Source organism: Choloepus didactylus, chromosome 13 (assembly GCF_015220235.1).
Source record: "Choloepus didactylus isolate mChoDid1 chromosome 13, mChoDid1.pri, whole genome shotgun sequence".
Classification (NCBI taxonomy): Eukaryota; Metazoa; Chordata; class Mammalia; order Pilosa; family Megalonychidae; genus Choloepus; species Choloepus didactylus.
The window spans coordinates 70,824,047-70,845,782 of record NC_051319.1 but is presented as its reverse complement, the minus strand read 5'-3'; the positions used below and the strand labels follow the sequence as shown (position 1 = coordinate 70,845,782).

The 21,736-nt window shown below is 34.4% G+C and overlaps 1 protein-coding gene across 1 annotated transcript in view; it reads right to left on the bottom strand.

The window, feature by feature from the left end:
• ADAMTS19 (ADAM metallopeptidase with thrombospondin type 1 motif 19) overlaps positions 1 to 21,736 on the bottom strand; it is a 274,154-nt gene that overhangs the window by 172,891 nt on the left and 79,527 nt on the right. Inside the window, exon 7 of the mRNA XM_037802030.1 lies at positions 10,858 to 10,901. Within this exon, the coding sequence (XP_037657958.1) occupies positions 10,858 to 10,901 (44 nt within the window). The remainder of the gene's footprint in view (positions 1 to 10,857; positions 10,902 to 21,736) is intronic.

The window sequence follows — 21,736 nt, the reverse complement described above, 5'->3', positions numbered from 1 at the left end:
GAAAGTATTCAGATCCATTTCATTTTCACTGATGAGACAAGGGAAAAATAGTAGATGAAGAAAAATTGCAAAGATTGTAGAATTGTATTAAATCCTTCCAAATCATTTAAAAATCCTTTTCCTATTCTTCTACCCCTTGCATATGATGAATGGGAATCTCTTCAAATATCTGCTCTTAACTGATATTCCTTAACAAACATTTCTTTTTTTCTTACTTTGCCCTCGCAGATGGTCATACATATACTTTGCTGCAAGGGGACGGCATTTCTTTCCAGTATATAAACCTTCAATCAATGTGGAACAATATGTATCCTTTAGCCTGAATATATTAGTTTTCTATTTACTGCATAACAAATTACCACAACCCTAACAGCTTAAAGCAACACCCATTTATTATCACACAGTTCTGTAGGTCAGAAGTTTGGGCAGGATTAACTGAGTTCTCTGCTTTGGGTCTCACAAAGCCAAAATCAAGATTTTGGCCAGGCTGGGCTCTTATCTGAAGGCTCTGGGGAAGTATCAGTTTCCAAGCTTATTCAGGTTGTTGGCACAATTGAGTTCTTTTTCTCTGTTTCTAAAAGGCTCATGAGATTATATCTCCATACTTCAAGATTAACTAAGGGGACTTTAGTTAAATCTATAAAATCCCTTCACAGCAGTATCTATATTAGTGTTTGATTGAATCATCGGGGGACAGGAATACTAGGGTTGCCGTCCATAGAATTCTGTCTACCACTCTGAATATACTCAATTTGCATTTCTGAAGACATTTACATTAAGCACTGAAGAGTACTTCATAATACATCTCACACAAATAAAATGACCACTGGGTATTTCAAGCCCAACCCATGTTTATAGAAAATTATACACATTTAAGGTTCATGCACTCTCTTGAAGACTTAATTATACTACTAATTTATTTATAAAGTAGGATTTATATGGAAACAATTTAACCTTATTCTTTGTCCATTAGGTTACAAGCTTCAAAATATTACATACTATAATTTTTTTTTCTGTAGAAACATATAGTCATATCCAAAAAAGGAATAAACTAGAGAGTAGCTTTCAGAATTTCTTTAAGTATTTTCATCTCTGCAACTCTCTATGCTATAAGTGCCACAGTACAAGAGAAAATGCCACAACTGCTATTTAATGAAAATTAAGCTACTTTAAAAATTGGCTTGACCTCCTCTTCTCACCCAATAAAAATGATTACCTCTGCTGAAATGTGTTTTGGAGAGTGTATTGGTATTTGGAAAGGGAAGTGTCTGGACATTCTCACACATACTGTGTCAACATAAAAGGGTTCTTTAAGTATGTTTTAGTCTCTGGATGTGGTTCTTTCTATCAGTTGCTTCCTGGGTGGTCTGTATGCCTGTTTGATAATTTAGAAGTACATAGAATTAGAATATTCATAAGCATACAAACAGAAGAATAAACTGTATCAATATAATCTACTCAAAGATAGCCGAAGAGACTTTATAAATAATATTGAAGCATCTAAGACTTGGTAACAGAGTAAATGGAGGTTCAGAGCATCACAGTCTTAGAAATCAGGTTTTAAAGGATAGCCAACTCTGTCACCAAAAAATAATAAAGAAAAACATTCATAGTTGAAAACTCATATTGATCATCATGTACCTTTGCCAGCTTGAAATCTTTCCCAATACTGTTTGTACTTTAAAGTCCTTAATAAATTTCATGAAATATACACAAACACTGACTATCATCATCAATCACTCCTAGGAAAAGGTTACGGCAAAAATTCTGAGTGTTCTGCAGAACTCTAGGGTTTCCTAATACCTTTTCAATGGGTTCCTTACACCCTTCAAAGTAGTCTGGAAGGCCAAAACTGTGTTGATATTTGTATTGATGGTGCAAAGTAACAGCAGGTAAACTGATTTGCACACATCAACAAGGCAAGTGACATGCAACTTCACTGGCAGTCATTTTACTTTTCACTGCCAGTCACTCACAGAAAAGAAAAAGCCAATTTCTCTTAAAAATGTCCTAGATGAAGCAGTAAAATTTATTTATTTTATTAAATCTGTACCCTTCAATATATGCATTTTTCATATTTTGTGTGACAGAAAGGAAGTATGTATAAAGCATTGCTGTTGGTAGAATGAAATATGAACATAGTTTCAAGAAAAAGAACTGTGAGATTATTTTAGCTGTGAGTTGAACCATGTTTATCATGGAAAACCATTTTTACTTGAAAGAACAAATACTGGTGATTCAGATTTGGATATTTGGCAGACATTTTCATGGAAATGAATGAAGTGAATCTGTTATTCCAAGAGAAACAACTGACAGTACTTTTGGTCAATGATAAAATTGAAGCTTTTAAGTGAAAATTAAAACAGTAAAAAACTAGAACATTGGAAAACAAGCTGTTACCATGAGCTTGAGAGCTTCCCAATATTTAAATTCTTCTCTTACAAATATTTATATATTCATACATATAACTGTATGAATATAACTTATGAATTGTAATTCATAAATATATTGTATACTAAAATGTGGCAACATTGGGAAGATCTGTCTAAATCACTGAACCAAGATTTTCCAGTGACCGTTGAATTAGGATAAAAGGCCATGCAGGGTTAAAACAAGATAGAACAATAGTTATTAATATAAAAGAGTGTGCAAGTTTGTTGATATGCTTTCAGATTCCACATCACCACATTCACAAACTTGTGAAGTCATCAAATCCATGACACCAATTCTCACAAACCCACTTGGATTTTAGTATACTCTCAAAGAAGAATATCCATAACTTGAAACAAGTATGAAAACACTCCTCCTTTTTCCAACTACATATCTGTGTGAGGCCAGGTTTTCCTCATATAGTTCCCCTCAAAACAACATACAGCAACTCATCAGATGCAGAAGCCTATATGAGATTTCAGCTATCTTCCATAAGTTAGACATAGAGTTGCAGAAATGTAAAACAAAGCCACTTCCCACTAATATTTTTGCTTTGGATAATATAGTTGATTTTATAAAAAGCATGTTCTTTATGCTAACATATAAGATTATTTTTGCCAATTTAAAATGAATTAAAATAGTTTTAGGACCTTAGTCTTCATTTCTATTATATTAATAATTAATTAATATAACCCACATAAATAAAGCTCTTTGGAGTCTTCAATAATTCTCAAGAATATAAAAGAGTGCTGAAACCAAAAAGTTTAGAATCACTAGTTTATAGCATATAGACAATTTCAACATTGAAATAAAATTTTCTAAAATTATTAGTGAAAACCTGGGATATCATCATAATTCTAACATTAATTCTCAAAATTGGTGTCACAATACATGTGCATGTTGAGCAAAGTGAGCTGTGTGACCAAGGGTAGCTGCAGTGTGTATAAAAATTATATAAATAATAATAATGCTTAAAAACTTTTTCTTGAAATCCCATTTCCAGCACCATGATAGTCTAAACATCTTTAGAAAATTCTCATTGCAAATCAGCTTCAAATTTAATTCTGGAGTAAAAGTAACAAAAATCCTCTTGAATGCATAGCTGAATTCACAAGTAAGGGAAATATGCCCTTATGGGCTTAAAGAAAAAGAAGGGAAAATACAGACCTGTGAGCTGGTACTGATTCATTGGCTGCATGAAGGCATTTGCCAAACACAGATCAAAAGATCTTCAGGTTTAGCCATCACATTGGGGCAAAGATAATGCTTTCAGAATGCTCAAAGTAAGTCCTTGGAAATGAGACTTCTGCATAAAGCTGGGAAAATATCTCCACCAAAATGGTTAAACCCAGTGAAAGGGCAGACAACCTGCTCTCTGGCAAAAGGTGTCTACTTTGACCAGAAGCTAGCCTCTCCTGAGAATATCCACATAGGATGGGATATCTAATTTACACCACCTGCATGGTCCAAGAAAAGCTAGTCCAAGAAATAACCTAAATACTCTAACGTATTCAAGAATAAAAATCATCTTAGGAAAGATATACTCTCAACCCAGACCAGACAGGATTCCTACAGATTAAAAAATTTGAAGGAATAAGAGCTCAAATATGAAATAATATAACTCATGTGTAGTAAGCCACAATGAATAGGATTAACCAAAGTAAACAAATAATAATATCAGACCCACAAGAACTTCAATAATAGAATTATTGGCCTGTGACTCTTAAAATGTACACTTTAAGTGATTCAGACCTAAAAGAAGAGATTAAAAAGATGAGAAAGTCTCAATCTTAAAGATATGGGAAAAATAAATGAATGTTTAGAAATAAATTTATTTAAATTAAAACACCCTGATAAATGGGTTTAAAAGCACACTAAAAAGAAATAAAAGGATAATTAGTGTAAACTGGGAAATATGGCTGAAAAAGTTACCTGGAACATAGCCTAGAAAGACAGAGATGGATATGAAAAGAGAATAAGAATTAAGGAAATCATAATAAGAAGCAGCAACATAATTTTATTAGGATTTCTGGAAAGAAGAGTTGGAAGATTGGTGGCAAACACAATATTTGAAGACATAATGATAGGGAATTCGCCAGAATAAATAAAAGACATGATTCTTCAGATTCAGGAAGCATGAAGAATGCAAAGTAGGATACAAAGAAATCAAGAACTCATAGTTCGGAAGGATGGGAGGAAGGAAAAAAGGATGAAAGGAAGGAAGAGAGGGAAGGACACCTATCATAGTGTGTGCACAGAACAAGGAATAAAAACAAAGATCCTTAAAGGCAGAGAGAAAAAAATATTACATTCAAAGGAGTCAGATGGACAGCTGATATGTTATTCAACACACTTCTTTCGTAGAAAAGGTTGATGTGAAACAGCCTCAGTTTGTTACTGTCTGTATATATTTATATACCATGCTGCTAACGAACAAATGACAAACACACTTGTATTCTAGTGCTACCATCTGGGAATCCTTTCAGGATTGGAGTTTTAATTACATATGAGATGCGAAGGAAAGCAAAGAGTAAAGGAAAATTAATTCAAAGATTTTTTGGTCCACAGATAAATCAGAGAAGTACTATCTTTGTGGAAATAAGACATATTCCTGTTTAGACATAAGCAGTTTGGTGTGCTTGATAAGATGTAAAGTAAATTTCTTGATTTTAAGTGTCTGGTAATTGACATGTGAAGCTGTGGGTCTGGATGGCATTATTGCAACCTAGAGAAAAGGCATCAAACTGGAATTCTGAGGAATGGCAGCATGTGAGACATTAGCAGAAGAAAGGGCACAACAGTGGAGAATGAGAAAAAAATTAATGGAGCTAGGAATAAAGGCCCAATCAAATGTGATCAGAAAGAAGGGATCAGTCAAATAATCAAATTTCTTAGTACATAATAATTACTTTCATTCTTTTCTCATTAATACTTCTCTTTCATCTTCTCCAGGTAACAGAAGCCTAGTCAACCTTCTAGATTCAGCTGAAATCCCACTGCCTCTGAAAAGTTTGTCCTGTCTATAACACATACATGTAAGCAATTTTCTCCTCTGTACTTAAGGCACAGATTATGTTTCAATGATATACAATATTTATGTGCATATCTTGTACTATTGTTTTGATCTGCTACTATCTGTGAGGTATATGTACCAGTCTCCTTCAGAGAGCTAAGTTGAAGATCAAAGCAGTTCACCTTGATTCCTCAGTATTCCTTTCCATAACGTATAAAATGGCCTTTGTGCAACAGTTTGGGAAGAGTTGAAAGAGAAAAGAGAGAAGGCAGCTGGGAGCTAAAGAGGGAAAAGGGGGTAATGATGTTTGGAGGGGCTGCTAGACATTTCCTGGAATCCATTACACTCAATTCATCCAAATTAATTATTTTTTTCCTCTAAATTTTCTTATAAACAAGTGTTGTTTCCAATACAATAATATATCCTATATACCAACAAGTAGCCAACTAGATATATAAGATGCAGATACACTACTGATAATATATCTACAAGGCTCTGAAGTGCTCACAATGTTGGACCCAGTGACATTCAATAAATATTGAATGTTTTTGACATATCTAATTGTGGTTATAACAACTAACAAAGATAGAAACACTAAGTTGAAGGAAAAGGAATATCAGAAGCACAATCATTCTTGTTGATTTAGTCTAATTAATATTAGGTTTATATCAATATTAACCATTACTCAGAATTAATTTAAAAGTGTGCCTTTTAAAGTTTAAACACGTTTTTTTTCTATTTTTTATCATATCTGATGCTCTTCACTAGTTTTCAAAACCAACTTTAGAGCTAAAATTGCTTACCTCACAGTCTAAAGATTTGAGAGCACTGTTCTTTATACCTTGTCTTTAAGTGAAGGCGGGGACAATTATTTTTTAAAGAATATATTAGTTCCCCACTGCTACTGTAGCAAATTACAACAAACTTAGAAGCTTAAAACACCAAATTGATTACCTTATAGTTCTCTAGGTTAGAAGTCTTGACAACTCTCACAGGCTAAAACCAACGTTTTGGCAGGGCTGCGTTCCCTCCTGGAAGCTCTAATAGAGAAGCCATCACTTTACTTTCTCCAGGTTCTCAAGGCCGCTCACATTTTTGTAGCTCATGGCTCAGGTCTTCCATCTTCAAGGCCAGCAATGGTGAGTCGAGTCCTCACATTTTACCTCTTTGTGCCTTTCTTCAGTAGTCACATCTCCCTCTGACTCTCAACTTTTCTGCCTTCCGCTTTTACTTTTAAGTAAGTGATTATGTTGGGTATACCTGGATAATCCAGGATAGTGTCCTTATTTTAAGGTCAGCTGAATAGTAACCCTAATTCTCCTTTGCTTTGTAACCTAACATAGTCACAGGTTTCAGGAGCCAGAGAATAGACATCTTAAGGGAGCAGGGTGACATTATTCTGCCTACCACAGAAAGTAGATCAATTTCACTAATAGTACAGCAGAGATAGTTTCCACTTGCATACTGAATTAGACTTTATTTCTCCTGAAATTTAAGGATACCACCATATTTCATCAAATCTAAGACTGAAAAAAAATTGAATTGATCTATGGCACAATTGCACAATTTTAATAAGATGCTGAATGCAAAATGCATCCTAATTTCAGGTATGTTCAAGGGTAAATACACATGCGTTTTAGAATTGATATTTTGTTGATTAAAACATTTAATAGCATTTGTTTTTTTCCAGTATCCAAATACCTACCTATGTTCCAAACAACTTACCTAACTAAAATAACAGGAAAAAATGTTTGATTGAGAGGATAGTATAAAGGACTTTTATTTTTACCCTCTAGCTATCTTTTCATATATAAACTTAATAAATACATGCAGATTTCATCTGAAACATTTATTTATAATATCTATAATATTGGCATAGCCCAGCTCATTCAAAGTGAACATACCTTTTGATTCAGCCAGTCAGTAAAATATCCTACTGTTATAAGGTTAAAATATTGACAATACAAACCAAGTTATTTCCAAGTCTATATTTGCCATTTCTTTATATATTTTATGAAATGTTTATGCAATTTTATTATATTCTATACATTTTACTAATTTTTTCTATAATTTCATTTCTAGTGTTCTCATGATCAGTTTTCTAGTGTATTTCTCCTATTATATGAATGTAACATATGATAAAGGAGAGGTGACTCACATTATAGTCAGAAGATGTGAGGTGGAGTCCAGCACTGCCATTTACTAATGTGATGCTGGGCAAATCTTTAATCCCTTCCAAGGGAATTAAAAAGAGTGCCATAGAAACTAATGCATACTGAGAACTGATTAACAACCAAGCTGCTTTTGCAAATGTCACAGTTTAACAGCACTCTGTGAGGTCCGTAGTATACAGATGAGGAATCCAGGCTTTCAAGGTATGAAATATTGTGCCCAAGTTCACATAACTAATAAACAGCAGACTCTAATTCAAATCAAGATGACTGAGTTCAAGACCCATGCTCTGTTCATTGTACTTCAGAGCTTTCGTCATCCATAAAATGATTATAGTAAACTAGAGAGTTCAGGTTTTAAAGGGATTAATGAGATATTTCCATGAAACTATTGTTTAAATTACAGTGCATAGAATATATCTTACCATTGCTTTTAAAATATAGGCATTTCTCTCCATTTATAATTCAAGTTAACAATATAAATTCAAAGCCTTCAACTGCTGTCCTTCCCCTCTCACTATACCTAGGAGAGTGGGGAAAATTTTCATGTTAAAGTTATTCAACTCCATATTATCCAAGCTAATAAATACTAAATCCACTTCTATCATGTTTTCATCAATATTGTCACTATAGTATCCAAGTGAAATAAGCTGATTTCATATCAGTTATAGACAAAAGAAGAAAGGAGCTATACAAAGACTTTGTGAATGGGTCACAGAACAGTGTATCAGCACATTCTCTTAATAATAGTGATGTCATTAATATTGCCCCATATTCTGATTGTTTTTACAAATGATTATGTGAGAATCAGGAAGATGCTGTGGCTTAGGCTGCAAGTAACAGAAATAAAAAACTTTCAACTGCATTAAATAATAAAGATATTTATTGTCTCACCAACCCAGAAGCCCAGAGGTTAGAGTGGCTCCAGGGTTGGTGGCTAAGTGATTCAACAATGTCATCAAGGAGAAAGATACTTTCCATCTTTCCATTCTGCAGTGTAGGAGGTCAGATTCATTCCAGGGCTAGTTCCATTGTGATTATGGCTATCAGGGTTGTGTCCTTCCTTGTTTATATATCCAGTAGGGAACATATATAAAGAAGCCCCAACCATCAAAAATGTTACTACAGCATGATGAGGGAAATACAGGTGGCAACCCACATGCGCCCAACAGGGCAAGGTCATGTGCTGACTGGCTTAGACCCAGGTCCTGAAATGGTCCCTTTGATGGCCTAAAGAAATCACAATTCATCCCAAAAGGGGTATCCTTTCTAACATGGCATTTCACCGACACATTGGTAGAGAGAGGCATGGTATGATGGAGTGGCAACCATATAGCTATTTCTCACAAATATATTTATAAATCTTATAAATATATGTATCTCTAGGCATAAATGTATTTGTGTAACAAGAAAGATTTTTGCAGGGGTTGGGGATTGGGATGAAACTACTCTGACTTGGTTGTTATAGGTTTTCATTTTATGTCTCTTGAAGAAAAACTCTAGACTTTTAATCTGCTCAAGACTAAATAGAAAAAAAGAGCCTTGTCTGATATTGGGGTTGGTAAAGAAACTGCCATAAGATGAAGAAGGCAATAAAAGAATTTGGTGATGTCAAAGGGGAGGCCGAGAACTTAAGATCTCAGAAATACAGATAGATTGTAGTAAGCACATCCTATGCAATAAGATTTAAAACAATTTTTTTAAAATCAAAATCTTAAAAGGACGAGATGACTACAGCTAGGAGCTGATTAAACCACCTCTCTGCCTCACCTAACCTCTGCTTGTCCAAACACACTGAGGTTCCTAATTGCTTAAATGCTCTTTAAATTAGAAAATATATTTTATATATTATACATAGCAAGAAAATATATGGTAGTTTCAATCAGCATATTTGGCAAGATGTGAAGCATAGTCATAATCAAATCAGAAATTAGTTATCCTCACATTAGTATTTGCTCCCTGAGGTTCACATATCCATGATCTATACAGGCAGATATTGTGTGTGTACACTTATGGAAGACACTGCCTGGGTTGCTGATTTCCCTCATGTGGTTGAATGAGGCAAAGAGTTGATCTGACCATATAAAAAGAACAAGGTTTTGGGGGGCAAAGTGACCGTTTTTTGTTTTTTGTTTTTTTTTTTTTTTGGTAATCGAAAGCTTCCACAGTAAGAGTGATTATGACTATATATCAAGATCTACTTTCTGGAGATTCAGACAGGAAATAAAAAGAAAAAAGAAGGAGGAAAGAACTGTAGGAAACAGGTAAGTGAGTTAACAACAGGAAGATCCTCTCTAAATCAATCCAGCTTTTCCTTACGTGTACAGCTCTTTCTACGTTTACAGTTTCTTCTAAACCAAATATTCTTTTTGATTCCATCATCATGTACTTTACACTGTTTTTTTTTTTTCCACTTACTATCTAAGAATTTAAAAATCTGTTGAGGTTGATTAGAATTTAAGTTAATGGAGCTACCTAGAATTATTTTTTAAATAACACAACCCTTTGTTTTATTTTACCCCTCTTATTTATTGCTCACCTTGTAAAGAATAAATGATTCCCCAAAGATGGTTAAATTAGAGCACTTATTACCCTTGGAAATTAGCCCTATATGATATATCAAAATCAGATTATGGCTCTATTAAATATACCTTACCATAATCCCTTTTAACATACAGCTACATGATGTAGAACTGCATATATATACAAAAACTCTGTGTGTGTGTGTTCTCTAGAAATTAAGAAGAGCTGGAGATTCTATTAGCTACAGGGGGGTTTTAGTTATCCAGAACAAAATGTGACAAAATAGCAACATTATGTACAAAGAATTCTTATGGATCCAGTGAATTGGATGTACTTTCTTTTGACACAGTCTTCAGATAACTTCAAGCATATCTAAATCCAAAAAGAAATCCATTATCTTAAAAAATAGTCAATCATAATGTCATTAATACATTTTATCTTAGTTAAACAATCATAATAAAATTGTACTGAACCCATGTGTGTATCTCTGGAAAAATAATAAAAAGGACTGAGGATAGTCTTAAAGCATCATTTAAAAATTCTCCAATATAGCATTTATATATGATCTTAATAATTGAAGCATTGACAAACAGTTCACCATTTAAATGAAATACATATTTATCTCAGATATTCTAAAAATATTCCATTAAAACCAAGGGATGTGTTAAAAGTCCCCAGAAGTAACTCCTCAAAAGTGTGACAAGTTTTATATACACTTACCAACAGTATCACATGGTTCATCTTTGTGTACACAGAAATCTTTCCTAGAAAGAAAAATGGAAAGTGAAAGTAACTATAAATCCTTTTGCTAAGCTATAGATTATATAACTTTTTCTTGAATAGTTATATGATTTATTCAACTACATCCTATATCTTCATGAATTTAATAAAACTGAGAATAAGATTAACTTATTTTTAATTTTAAGAAAATGTGAGATTAATTAATTAAACTTTTATTAAACGTTTATACCTGTTATAATCCTGGGACATTGTTGTCCCATTTCATAGATGATATTTCAAAGATAATATACCATCTTGTTTTTAATTTTACGGAATTTCATTTTCAGTATTTCAAAACGTAGCATGTGGTATTGGGGAATAATTTTCCTTTTGAAAAATATTTTATTTTCTCTACTTCACATAATACATAAATAATTTCCAAATTGAAGATCTAAATGTAAGAAATACAGTTTGAAACAAAATAACATTTTATAGGATTGGCAAAAAAGTGTAAAAACCAATAATAATCACTTTAATAAGGGTATGAGTAAATTGGTCTTTTTACATAAATATGATCTAACCAGGAATAATATTCTGTAATTTGCTCTTTCAATAGAGCTCTGTATCTTGGAGAGCATCTCCTACCAATACAAATGACTCTACTTCATCCTTGTTAGTAATTACTTAAGACTTCACAAATTACGTACATAATTTAATAGAACATAGTAATTAAGAGCTATAAGCATGGAGCCAGACTAATTGAAAGTAAAAATTTTGTCTACCTCTTACTAGTTATATGACTTTATACAACCTACTTAACTTTCCTGTGCCCCAGTCACCTATGCTAAAAAATAAAGGTATAATAATATCTATCTCATAGGTTTAATTTGTAAATCTTCCATGCATGCTTGAATACGTATTATCTAATTGTTGGGAGCAGAGTTCTATACATGTCCTGTCTGTGAAGTCCAGCTAGCAACAAACTATGATGTCCAATAGAATGAACAATTTGGATTTACTTTTAATCTCATTCTTAGAAAGGTTTGTTAAGAATTCCATGATAGTTATAAATTTGTTAATATTTCCTTGTGATTTTATTAATTTTGCTTCATTACACTAAAGCTAAATTATTAAGTATTTAAACTCATTAAGTTTTTGTAACTTCATTTGAATTATTCTTTCCATTATTATGTGAAAACCATCTTTTGTCCCTTATATTTTCTGTGGTAAAGTATATTGTGACAGATAATAATGTATAAGTACATATTATTAATACATCAGTATTTGCTTGGCATAACTTTACCTTCCTTTTACTTCAACTGTCATTTTCTCGAGTCTCTTAATACTGGCATGTGGTTTAAATTTTTAAATCTTGCTACATAAAATCCTTATTTCAATAAATTTAATCCATTCACCTTTTATTATTTATATATTTGGATTTTTCTATCATCATATGTGTGCTGTTTACCAACTTATATTTATTTGCTAACTTTTCTCCTTTTTTTCCTCTTTCTTCCCTATTGAGCTTTATTTTCCTCTTTTTTTTAACAGAAATTTAATTTTACTACTTTGAAGAGTAATATTAAATTTCATTTGATTCATAGTTACTTTTAAGTGCACTATATTAGTTTCTGTCTGCAACGGTTTCACTGGGCTAAGATCAGGTGTCTGCAGGATTGTGTACCTTCTGGAGGCTCTAGGGAAGAATATATTTGCTTGCCTTTTCTAGATTCTAGAGGCTCCCCTTTTTTTTTTGACTTGTGGATCCCCTTGAATATTTAAAAACAGGAATTTCATCACTTTGACCTCGCTTCCATCATCACATCTCCTTCTCTGACTCTGACTCTCTTGCCTCCCTCTTTCCCTATACTCTTGTGAATTACATTGGGGCCTCCTGGATAATTCGATTCCATCTTGAGATCCTTAATTTAATCACATATGCAAAGTTCCTTTTGCCATGAAAAATAACATATTCATGGATTCCAGTAATTAGGGTGTGGACATCTTGGGGGGGGCATTATTCTGTCTACCACATTCACTTTAAACGTTTAAAGTTAACATTTTTCTTCAGTTTCTGAAAAATGCAAGGACATCAAGTAATTTTAATCCACTCTCCCTTCAATCATCTGTTATTTTTATCTGATATTGCTGTTTCATCTTTATTTTAAAACCCATATCAGAAAGTTGTTCATTTTTTTTAACAGTTGGTACTTATTAAGAATTGCCTATATGTTTGGCAATTTCTCTGCTCACTTATATCTTGTATTTCCAGCTTTCTAAAGAGCTGGGTATTCAGTTCTATGAATGATAAACTGTTCCAGTTTTGTTTCCTTAATTTTTGGGGGTCTTTATTCATAACAGAACAAAAGCTGAGTAAAAAATTTTAGGCTGATTTTGTTGCCCCTTATCACATTGAAGATATTAGTTTACTTTATTCTATCATCCATAATTATTGATTGGAAGGCTGTGATCACACTTTTTTGCACTTCCTTCATGCATTGATTTCTGGTTAATTTTTAAATTTCTTTTTGTCTTTGTCTTTCTGCAGTTTCATGAAGACCTGTCAAGATAATGCTTTTTTTATTTCTCTTCTTTGGTACTTGGGATATTTTTCAACTTGAAGATTCGTGGACTCATAAAACTTCTTAACATTATATTAGCTAAGTCCTCTTAAACTCTTTCTATTCTCTACTCACAGAACACCTTTAGGTTCATGTTTTAGTTTCCTGGGCTGCTCAAGCAAATACCATAAAATGGGTTAGCTTAAACAATGGGAATTTATTAGCTCACAGTTTTGAGGCTAAAATAAAGTTCAAATCAAGGCATCATCAAGGTAATGCTTTCTCCCTACAGGCTGTGACATTCTGGGGCTGACAGCTGGCAATCTTTGGCTCTTCTGCCACATGACAAGACCCATGGCAGCATTTGTGGTCTTTCTCTTCTGGTTCCACTTCAGCTTCTTGATTCCTGTGGGGGCTCTCTCTCTCTTTCTCTCTCTCTCTGAATTCTATTCTGCTTATAAATGACTCCAGTAATAGGATTAAGACCCATTCTGATTGAGATGGGCTACACCTTCTTAACTGAAGTAGCCTCATCAATAGGTACTATTTACAATGGGTTCACACCCACAGGAATGAATTAAATTTAAGAACATGTTTTTCTGGAGTACATACAGTTCTAAATGACCACAGTTCTTGTTGGTTCTTCTCATTTTGAAATCTCTAACTCTCAAGCACCCTTTTATATTTCTATCTTCTGAACACTCTATGTAGCCTTCTGGAGAATCCCTCAAACTTTCATCTAATCCATTAGTCCTCTCTTCAGCTGCATCTAATCTGCTCAACTTATGAATTGCGATTTTAAATTCAAGAACTATATTTTTTATAAAGTTTATTTTCCTTATTTTTCAAATCAACCACTCTTTTCCAAAATTTATTTTTCTCATATTTTGAGTTTTTTGCATTTTAATCAGGTGAAGCATGCTTATTTTGTAATCTCTGTTAGCCTTTTTAATTATAGTCTTTACTGTGACACTTGGCTCTTAATGTGGATGATTTTGTTATTCTGTGACTTGGAATTCCATTGTGAACCCAAATCCAATAGTGATTTACTTGCGTGGTTTCCCTGTGGTGTAAGCTGAGAGAGGGCCCCTCAAGAGCAGTTTTGCATACATGTTTACTAAGTGATTTAATGTTGGAATATGATTCATGGTAATGAATCCCCAAAGCAGCCATTTTCTCCAACCTGGGGTCATGGCTGAAACAGAATGCTTCTTTGTTGACAACCTGTACTTGCTGGAAGAGTTTTGTCCAGCTTACACTCTTATTAATGGTGTATCTATTCAAGGGCTCTGGCTTTACGTAATCATTTCAGTTCCACTTGCTCACTTTGCACAGTCCCAAGATACTGTCTTTTTCCTCCATATGGGACTCAGGAAACCAGAGTTTTTGGTCCAACAAATTCCCTCAGGGCAGCTACCATACTATCTCAAATGGTTATTACATTTGTTGCTAGAAGCCTCTTTATTTTCATCTCACCTGTGAATTATAAAGGATGTTTATTATATTTTTCCTACAATTTCTGTAGGTCTATAATGGGATTATTTTCTGATTATCTAGTTGCCCAGATTATTACATAATTAAAGGAATGGAAAGCAATCTATGATCTACCATATAGGAATTCGGTATGGTAAAATGATACATTTGTTTATTGTTAACTTTAGATACAAACATACATAGAAACAAGCCTTGTGGGCATCGTTTTATTAGTCAACTTCCTATCATGCAACTATTTTTACCAAACTCCTTAAAAGGTTGTATAAGTGTCTGCCTGACTAATATATTCACACTGACCTCAATCGACATTGACTATTTTTTCAAAGGTGTCTTTTTATAGCTGGAGATTATGTTAGTTATAAATTATTTTAAAAATTAGTGATGGCTAAAATATTATTTTTCTTCCAAAAGGTTGAAGACAAACATATATGTTGATAACCATGGGTATGAATGAGTCAGGGAATTAAGTATTTCAATATCAATAGTTAATTATTAAAATTATTCAGTATTCCACTTGGGAAATTTCTGACAGAGATAATTTCTATGAAACAAATACAGAGTCAATTTTTGATCACTAGAGTAATGGGGAGAAGGGTAGAATTGGAATAGAGAAGATCAAACAGAGCCTTAAATAATCCCTATTCAGCACAAAGCACAAAATGAACTTAATGAAAACTTAATTCATTCAAATCACATCCACTATTTAGGAATGCATTTATCATTGTGCAACTATACATAACAAAAATAATACAAATATGACAGTTTATCACATGAATTTCTTCACAAAGAAAACCAGGAAATTTATTATTCCTGTTGGTCTCTCAATCCAAATATTTTCCAATATTTCACTAGGACTCCAGTAAGACAGAGAGACTCAGGTACAGCTTCAAGTTATTTCTTCTCCCTTCCTTTTGTCATACAATTAACTCCACCCTCAAATACTTGGCTTTAATTTGTTTTAAAAGTCATAACTTCCCTACCTCTGTTTGTCTTTATAATGCATGTTAGCAATGGCCATGCTCTAGAGAGGCCTAATATATGACTAGTAAGGGAGTGTGTCCTTCCCAAATAGCAACAGACACAATGTGGTGTCTAAAATATATTGCCTACCAATTACCATGCATTGCCAAACAAAACATATGTAAGTGTTTTCACTAATTTGTAATATTTTTTTATTTTTTTTGCTTTTCATTTAAAATTTGCTATTATTTTTTATTTTGGTAAATCTATAAACTAGTTAATCCATCCTGGATAAGTAGAAGTTGGCTGTATCATCAGATATACTTATACTTAATATAAAATTTACACAAAACCTTTTCTTTTATATATAGAAGGTTTACTCCTATTTGTTGTATGGAGTCTACTTTTCAAACAATGAATGTTGCAGAGCAGATTCATTTTTGTTAATGATCAAAAAGCAAACAGCAAAAAACACAAAGACATTTTAATGAACTAAATAATGAGATTGTCCGTTAACATTGGGGTCTTTAATATTAACATCTTTTGTAAAATGAAGTGATCTTTTCAAAAATACATGTCAAAATTATAAGGACAACTCTAGACAAATGAGAGGAGACACACTGAAATTCAATCCCATAAAAGGTAACCTTTCTAGCTACTTTACTCTGAATTTCTTCCATGGCAAGCTAATAGCCAGCTTCTCCTTCAGTGTGAAAGACAGAAAATTGGAAACCTTACAAATCTGGGCAAAACAAGACTACCCTCAATGGAACATTTATTTGCAGTGTTATAATAAAAGATTTTTGAAAAGCTAAGAGATTCCATGAAAGTCACTGAAGTGAACACTTTGTTCCCCAGTCTCCTTCCATTGGGAAAATGTCTTCTATTACTTCATATTTTCTGATCACAGAATACTCTATTCATAGGCTCTTAACCACAAGATCCACCCTCCCCACCCAACTTATCCCCCACTTCCAGAGTCAGCCCACTTATTCAGAGGATATAAAGTAGATAACATAGTCAGAAAATGTGAATGGCTCTGGATTGTCCAAACACAACAGAAGGGATTGCAAGAATTCTCTCTTCACTGTCCTTCCTAATGTCTGGATCTTCAGTTATAACTTTGATTGCGAAAACTACACAGAATCTTCCCCAAGATCAAAATAAGACAGAAAAGCTGCCTCTTCTGACGCTCAACTTAGGCAGCATTGGTTTCTGTGGCTCAACAACCCAAAGAACGCCAAATGATATAGGAAAATACATCCCCCTTGTGTTTTAACATATTCAGAAATGAGTATAATTACAGAGGAGGAGGAATAGTAAAGGTTTGCTGGCATTTTTGTTACAAGTAGATAACCAAATATATTTAGCATTTCTATGCCATAGGAAGCTATAGACATCAAATTTATCACAGGATCATCATGACTGGTTATACATGTTGTGCACTGGACAATTCTTGATTCACATTTACGTACATAACAATGTGAATAGCTCCCTCTACTGCTGTGTGGTACACAACCTATACAACTGGATGTTGTGGGCCTCATTAAGTACCTGAGTAAGGGGAAGAAAACACAGATAAATAAAACAGGATTCTACTCTGCAGGCAGAGAAGAGAATGACACACTATCACCTCTGCAATGTGATAAGGGCCCCAGGGTCACTGGGGAAGAAGTCTGGGGAATTATATTAAATAATGGATAGTTCTATTTTGCAATTGCCTTTGCCAGCAAACAAGTAGAGAGAGAAACACCCAAAGCAGATGATATTGAATAATATGGTAATGCAGAAAATTAAAGATCCACCTTTGGGCCAAGAAACACTGAGAGTAAAGTATATTCAGATGTAGGGGAAAAGGGATTTTATGTGCTTTTTTTGAACCTACAATACATCACATCATAATGCATGAGACTGCAACATGACTCTGATTTACATAATGTGAAACAAGGGATTTCATCTGTAACTAAACAACACAATAAAACTATGACAAATGCACTGCTTATTGTCAAGGGTGCTTATAATCCCTGTTCATTTTGCAAACAAATGAATAAAGCACATTATTTCAAAGAGCGTAAGTTCTTTTATCCAAAAGCATTGGAAGTGTCTTTGACTAAAATTGAATAAAAAATTATCAGCAACATTTAAAAACCTCATATAAGAGAATAATGCTTAATGTTCAGTTCTTCAATTGTCCACTTCTTTCCAGAGGACCAAAGTTATGAATTCTTAATTTCACAATATTCAAAATCAAAGACTTCTTTTTCGGTGGGGAGGAGGTAGAGATTTGTTTGCTGACTAAGACCTGTGCTCATGTGGATTCAAATTCTCTCATTTTTAGCTCATGTTGGCTCAGTGCACCTGAAGTCTGAATCACAGAGTTTCATTTTGTGAGTTTATGGAAATGAAACTCCTAGATTTTGGCAACTGGAAAGACCAATAAATTTTGCTTAGGTTCTGATTTATATTGAAAAAAATGAAATGTTGCCTTTAATTTCCAAGAATGAAGATGTATCTGAGAATAAGTCTCACTGCAGAGTTTTATAATGTCCTGGGAGATACCTATAAATGATTCATTGAAAAATTATTCTGTGATTTGTATTAAATCAAGATATTTCTGCCATTTCTATATTTTATTAAATTTTCTATCTTACTTGCCAATGACATTGGTTTGAAACTAACGTTCAGAAGTACTGTACATATAGCAAACCATTTTTGTAAATCTGAAAGACAAAACAGTCATTAATAAGATAAATTTTAAATTGAAGAGTATTTGCAATGAATATAAACTTATCCCTTCTACATGTTTTCAAAGGGAAATCTGAAAATTCAGCTAAGAAATCAGACTTGACAAATGGAATATGTTTTGTGTGTTTGTTACTATGAGCCCCAAAGACTAGGTCAGCTTTAAACTATGTACTTCATTGTATCACACAGAAAAATTTAACAAATATATTAGGGCCAAAAGGCTCTGATTTATGAAAATATGCATTTTAGCTGAAACCAAAATTAATTCCTGAGCTAAAATTTCTCCCTATTAATGTGCTCATATACTGTATGACATTTAATAATAATCTAAGATAAGCAGCCACTAGAAACTGGGTCTAGTTATGAGTTTAGTCAATTATGAGTAGGACCATAGAATCCATGGAAATGGACATTTTTCTTATTTTATTGTTTACTACTTCCTTAGAAAGTTAAAGGTCTGATCACCTTTATGCTTAGACTAACTAAACAAAATTGTTTTTTCTTCATTATACAAACCATGCATTTAAACTTTCCTGATTCAATTACATAAGAATGAAACATTCCTTTAGTTGACTGATTTTCACTGTTTTAGCAGTGGAAGCATAAGATTTGAAAAAAGGCGATGATCCCCCATGTAAGCCTAATTCCATAGGTAAGTAAACAGAGGACAATGTGTGAGTATTATCAATATTTTATATGTCCCTTAAAGTAATTACCTTTTAGTAGCTCCTAAGTAAGTACTAGCATATGTTTACAATCATATATAAAGATATTTATTGAAACTTTTTCTCTAAGAGCAAAAAATCATAAATTTCTGTAAATAGAGAGGTTAAATAAATTATGGCATTTATATGCAATGAAATAGCATGCTTCCTCCTCCCCCCACCCCCAAATGAAGAGGCCAATATGATTGTATCAGTTTTGTATTGCTGCTATAACAAATTACCACAAACTTAGTGGCATAAAACAATTCAAATATATTATCTTACAGTTCTAGAGGCCAGAAGCCAAAACTGGGTCTTATTGCGCTAAAATCGAGGTGTTGTTCCTTCTGGAGGCTCTAGGGTACAATCTGTTTCTTTGCCTTTTCCAGCATCTAGAGGCTGCCTGCATTCTTTGGGCCATGGCCCCTTCCTCCATCTTCAAAGCCAACAGCATAGCATCTTCCAGTCTCTCTCTGATTCTGAACTTTTGGCCATAGAAATAAGGGAAATTTGATACAGAAATACAAACTAAAGTCAGAAGCCTTCATGCATAATCCAGAAGACAGCAACATATTTTTTATACCCTCTGCCTCTACATCCAGTTTCTTAAATATTAGTATCAAAATTAAAATAATAGTAGCTATTTTAATTGAGCCTTTACTATGAGTCAAGCACTATCCTAAGTTCTTTAAGAATATCATCTCTATTGAATCAAATATCTGCACTGTAGGTTATTATCATACCCATTTTATAGATGAAAAACCTGTGGATCAATGAGGCTAAACAATTTGTTCAGGTCACAGAGCTCATTAACAGACTAGCCAGGATTAAAACCTGTGCCTGCCTGTCTGTCTTAGTGTCCAGTATTCTTTCCATCATATCATAAATCTTTGATCATTAGACATTTCTTAAATTTCCATTCCTGCTTCAACATTCCTTTGAATTTGAAATACCTTGTAACAAAGCTTTCTGTATTTAATTTTGCTGTTTCTTTTCCTAGGGTTTATCACTGCCACTCATTTTATTTTCTAGTCACTTTTCTACCTGCCAACCTACTAATTGTTTAGAAAATAAAACCAGAGAGGCGGGGCAAGATGGCAGACTGGTGAGCTGTATGTTTTAGTTACTCCTCCAGGAAAGTAGGTAAAAAGCCAGGAACTGCGTGGACTGGACACCACAGAGCAATCTGTCTTTGGGCATACTTCATACAACACTCATGAAAACGTGGAACTGCTGAGATCAGCGAAATCTGTAAGTTTTTGCGGCCAGGGGACCCGCGCCCCTCCCTGCCAGGCTCAGTCCCGGGGGAGGAGGGGCTGTCAGCTCCGGGAAGGAGAAGGGAGAATTGCAGTGGCTGCTCTTATCGGAAACTCATTCTACTGATTCAAACTCCAACCATAGATAGACTGAGACCAGACACCAGAGACTCTGAGAGCAGCCAGCCCAGCAGAGAGGAGACAGGCATAGAAAAAAAACAACACGAAAAACTCCAAAATAAAAGCAGAGGATTTTTGGAGTTCTGGTGAACACAGAAAGGGGAAGGGCGGAGATCAGGCCTTGAGGCGCATATGCAAATCCCGAAGCAAAGCTGATCTCTCTGCCCTGTGCACCTTTCCTTAATGGCCCTGGTTGCTTTGTCTATTAGCACTTCAATAACCCATTAGATCTCTGAGAAGGGCCGTTTTTTTTTTGTTTTTTTTTTTTTTTAAATCCTTTTTGCTTTTTCTAAAACAATTACTCTAAGAAGCTCAATACAGAAAGCTTCAAAGAATTGAAATTTGGGCACGTCAAGTCAAGAGCAGAACTAAGAGAGCTCTGAGACAAAAGGCAATAATCCAGTGGCTGAGAAAATTCACTAAACAACACAACTTCCCAAGAAAAGGGGGGTGTCCGCTCACAGCCACCATCCTGGTGGACAGGAAACACTCCTGCCCATCGCCAGCCCCATAGCCCAGAGCTGCCCCAGACAACCCAGTGTGACGGAAGTGCTTCAAATAACAGGCACACACCACAAAACTGGGCGTGGACATTAGCCTTCCCTGCAACCTCAGCTGAATGTCCCAGAGCTGGGAAGGGGGAGCAGTGTGAATTAACAGAGCCCCATTCAGCCATCATTTGAGCAGACTGGGAGCCTCCCAACACAGCCCAGCAGCCCAGAACTGCCCTGGGGGGACGGCACTCACCTGTGACATAGCACAGTCATCCCTCAACAGAGGACCCGGGGTGCACAGCCTGGAAGAGGGGCCCACTTGCAAGTCTCAGGAGCCATACGCCAATACCAAAGACTTGTGGGTCAGTGGCAGAGACAAACTGTGGCAGGACTGAACTGAAGGATTAGACTATTGCAGCAGCTTTAAAACTCTAGGATCATCAGGAAGATTTGATTGTTAGGGCCACCCCCCCTCCCCGACTGCC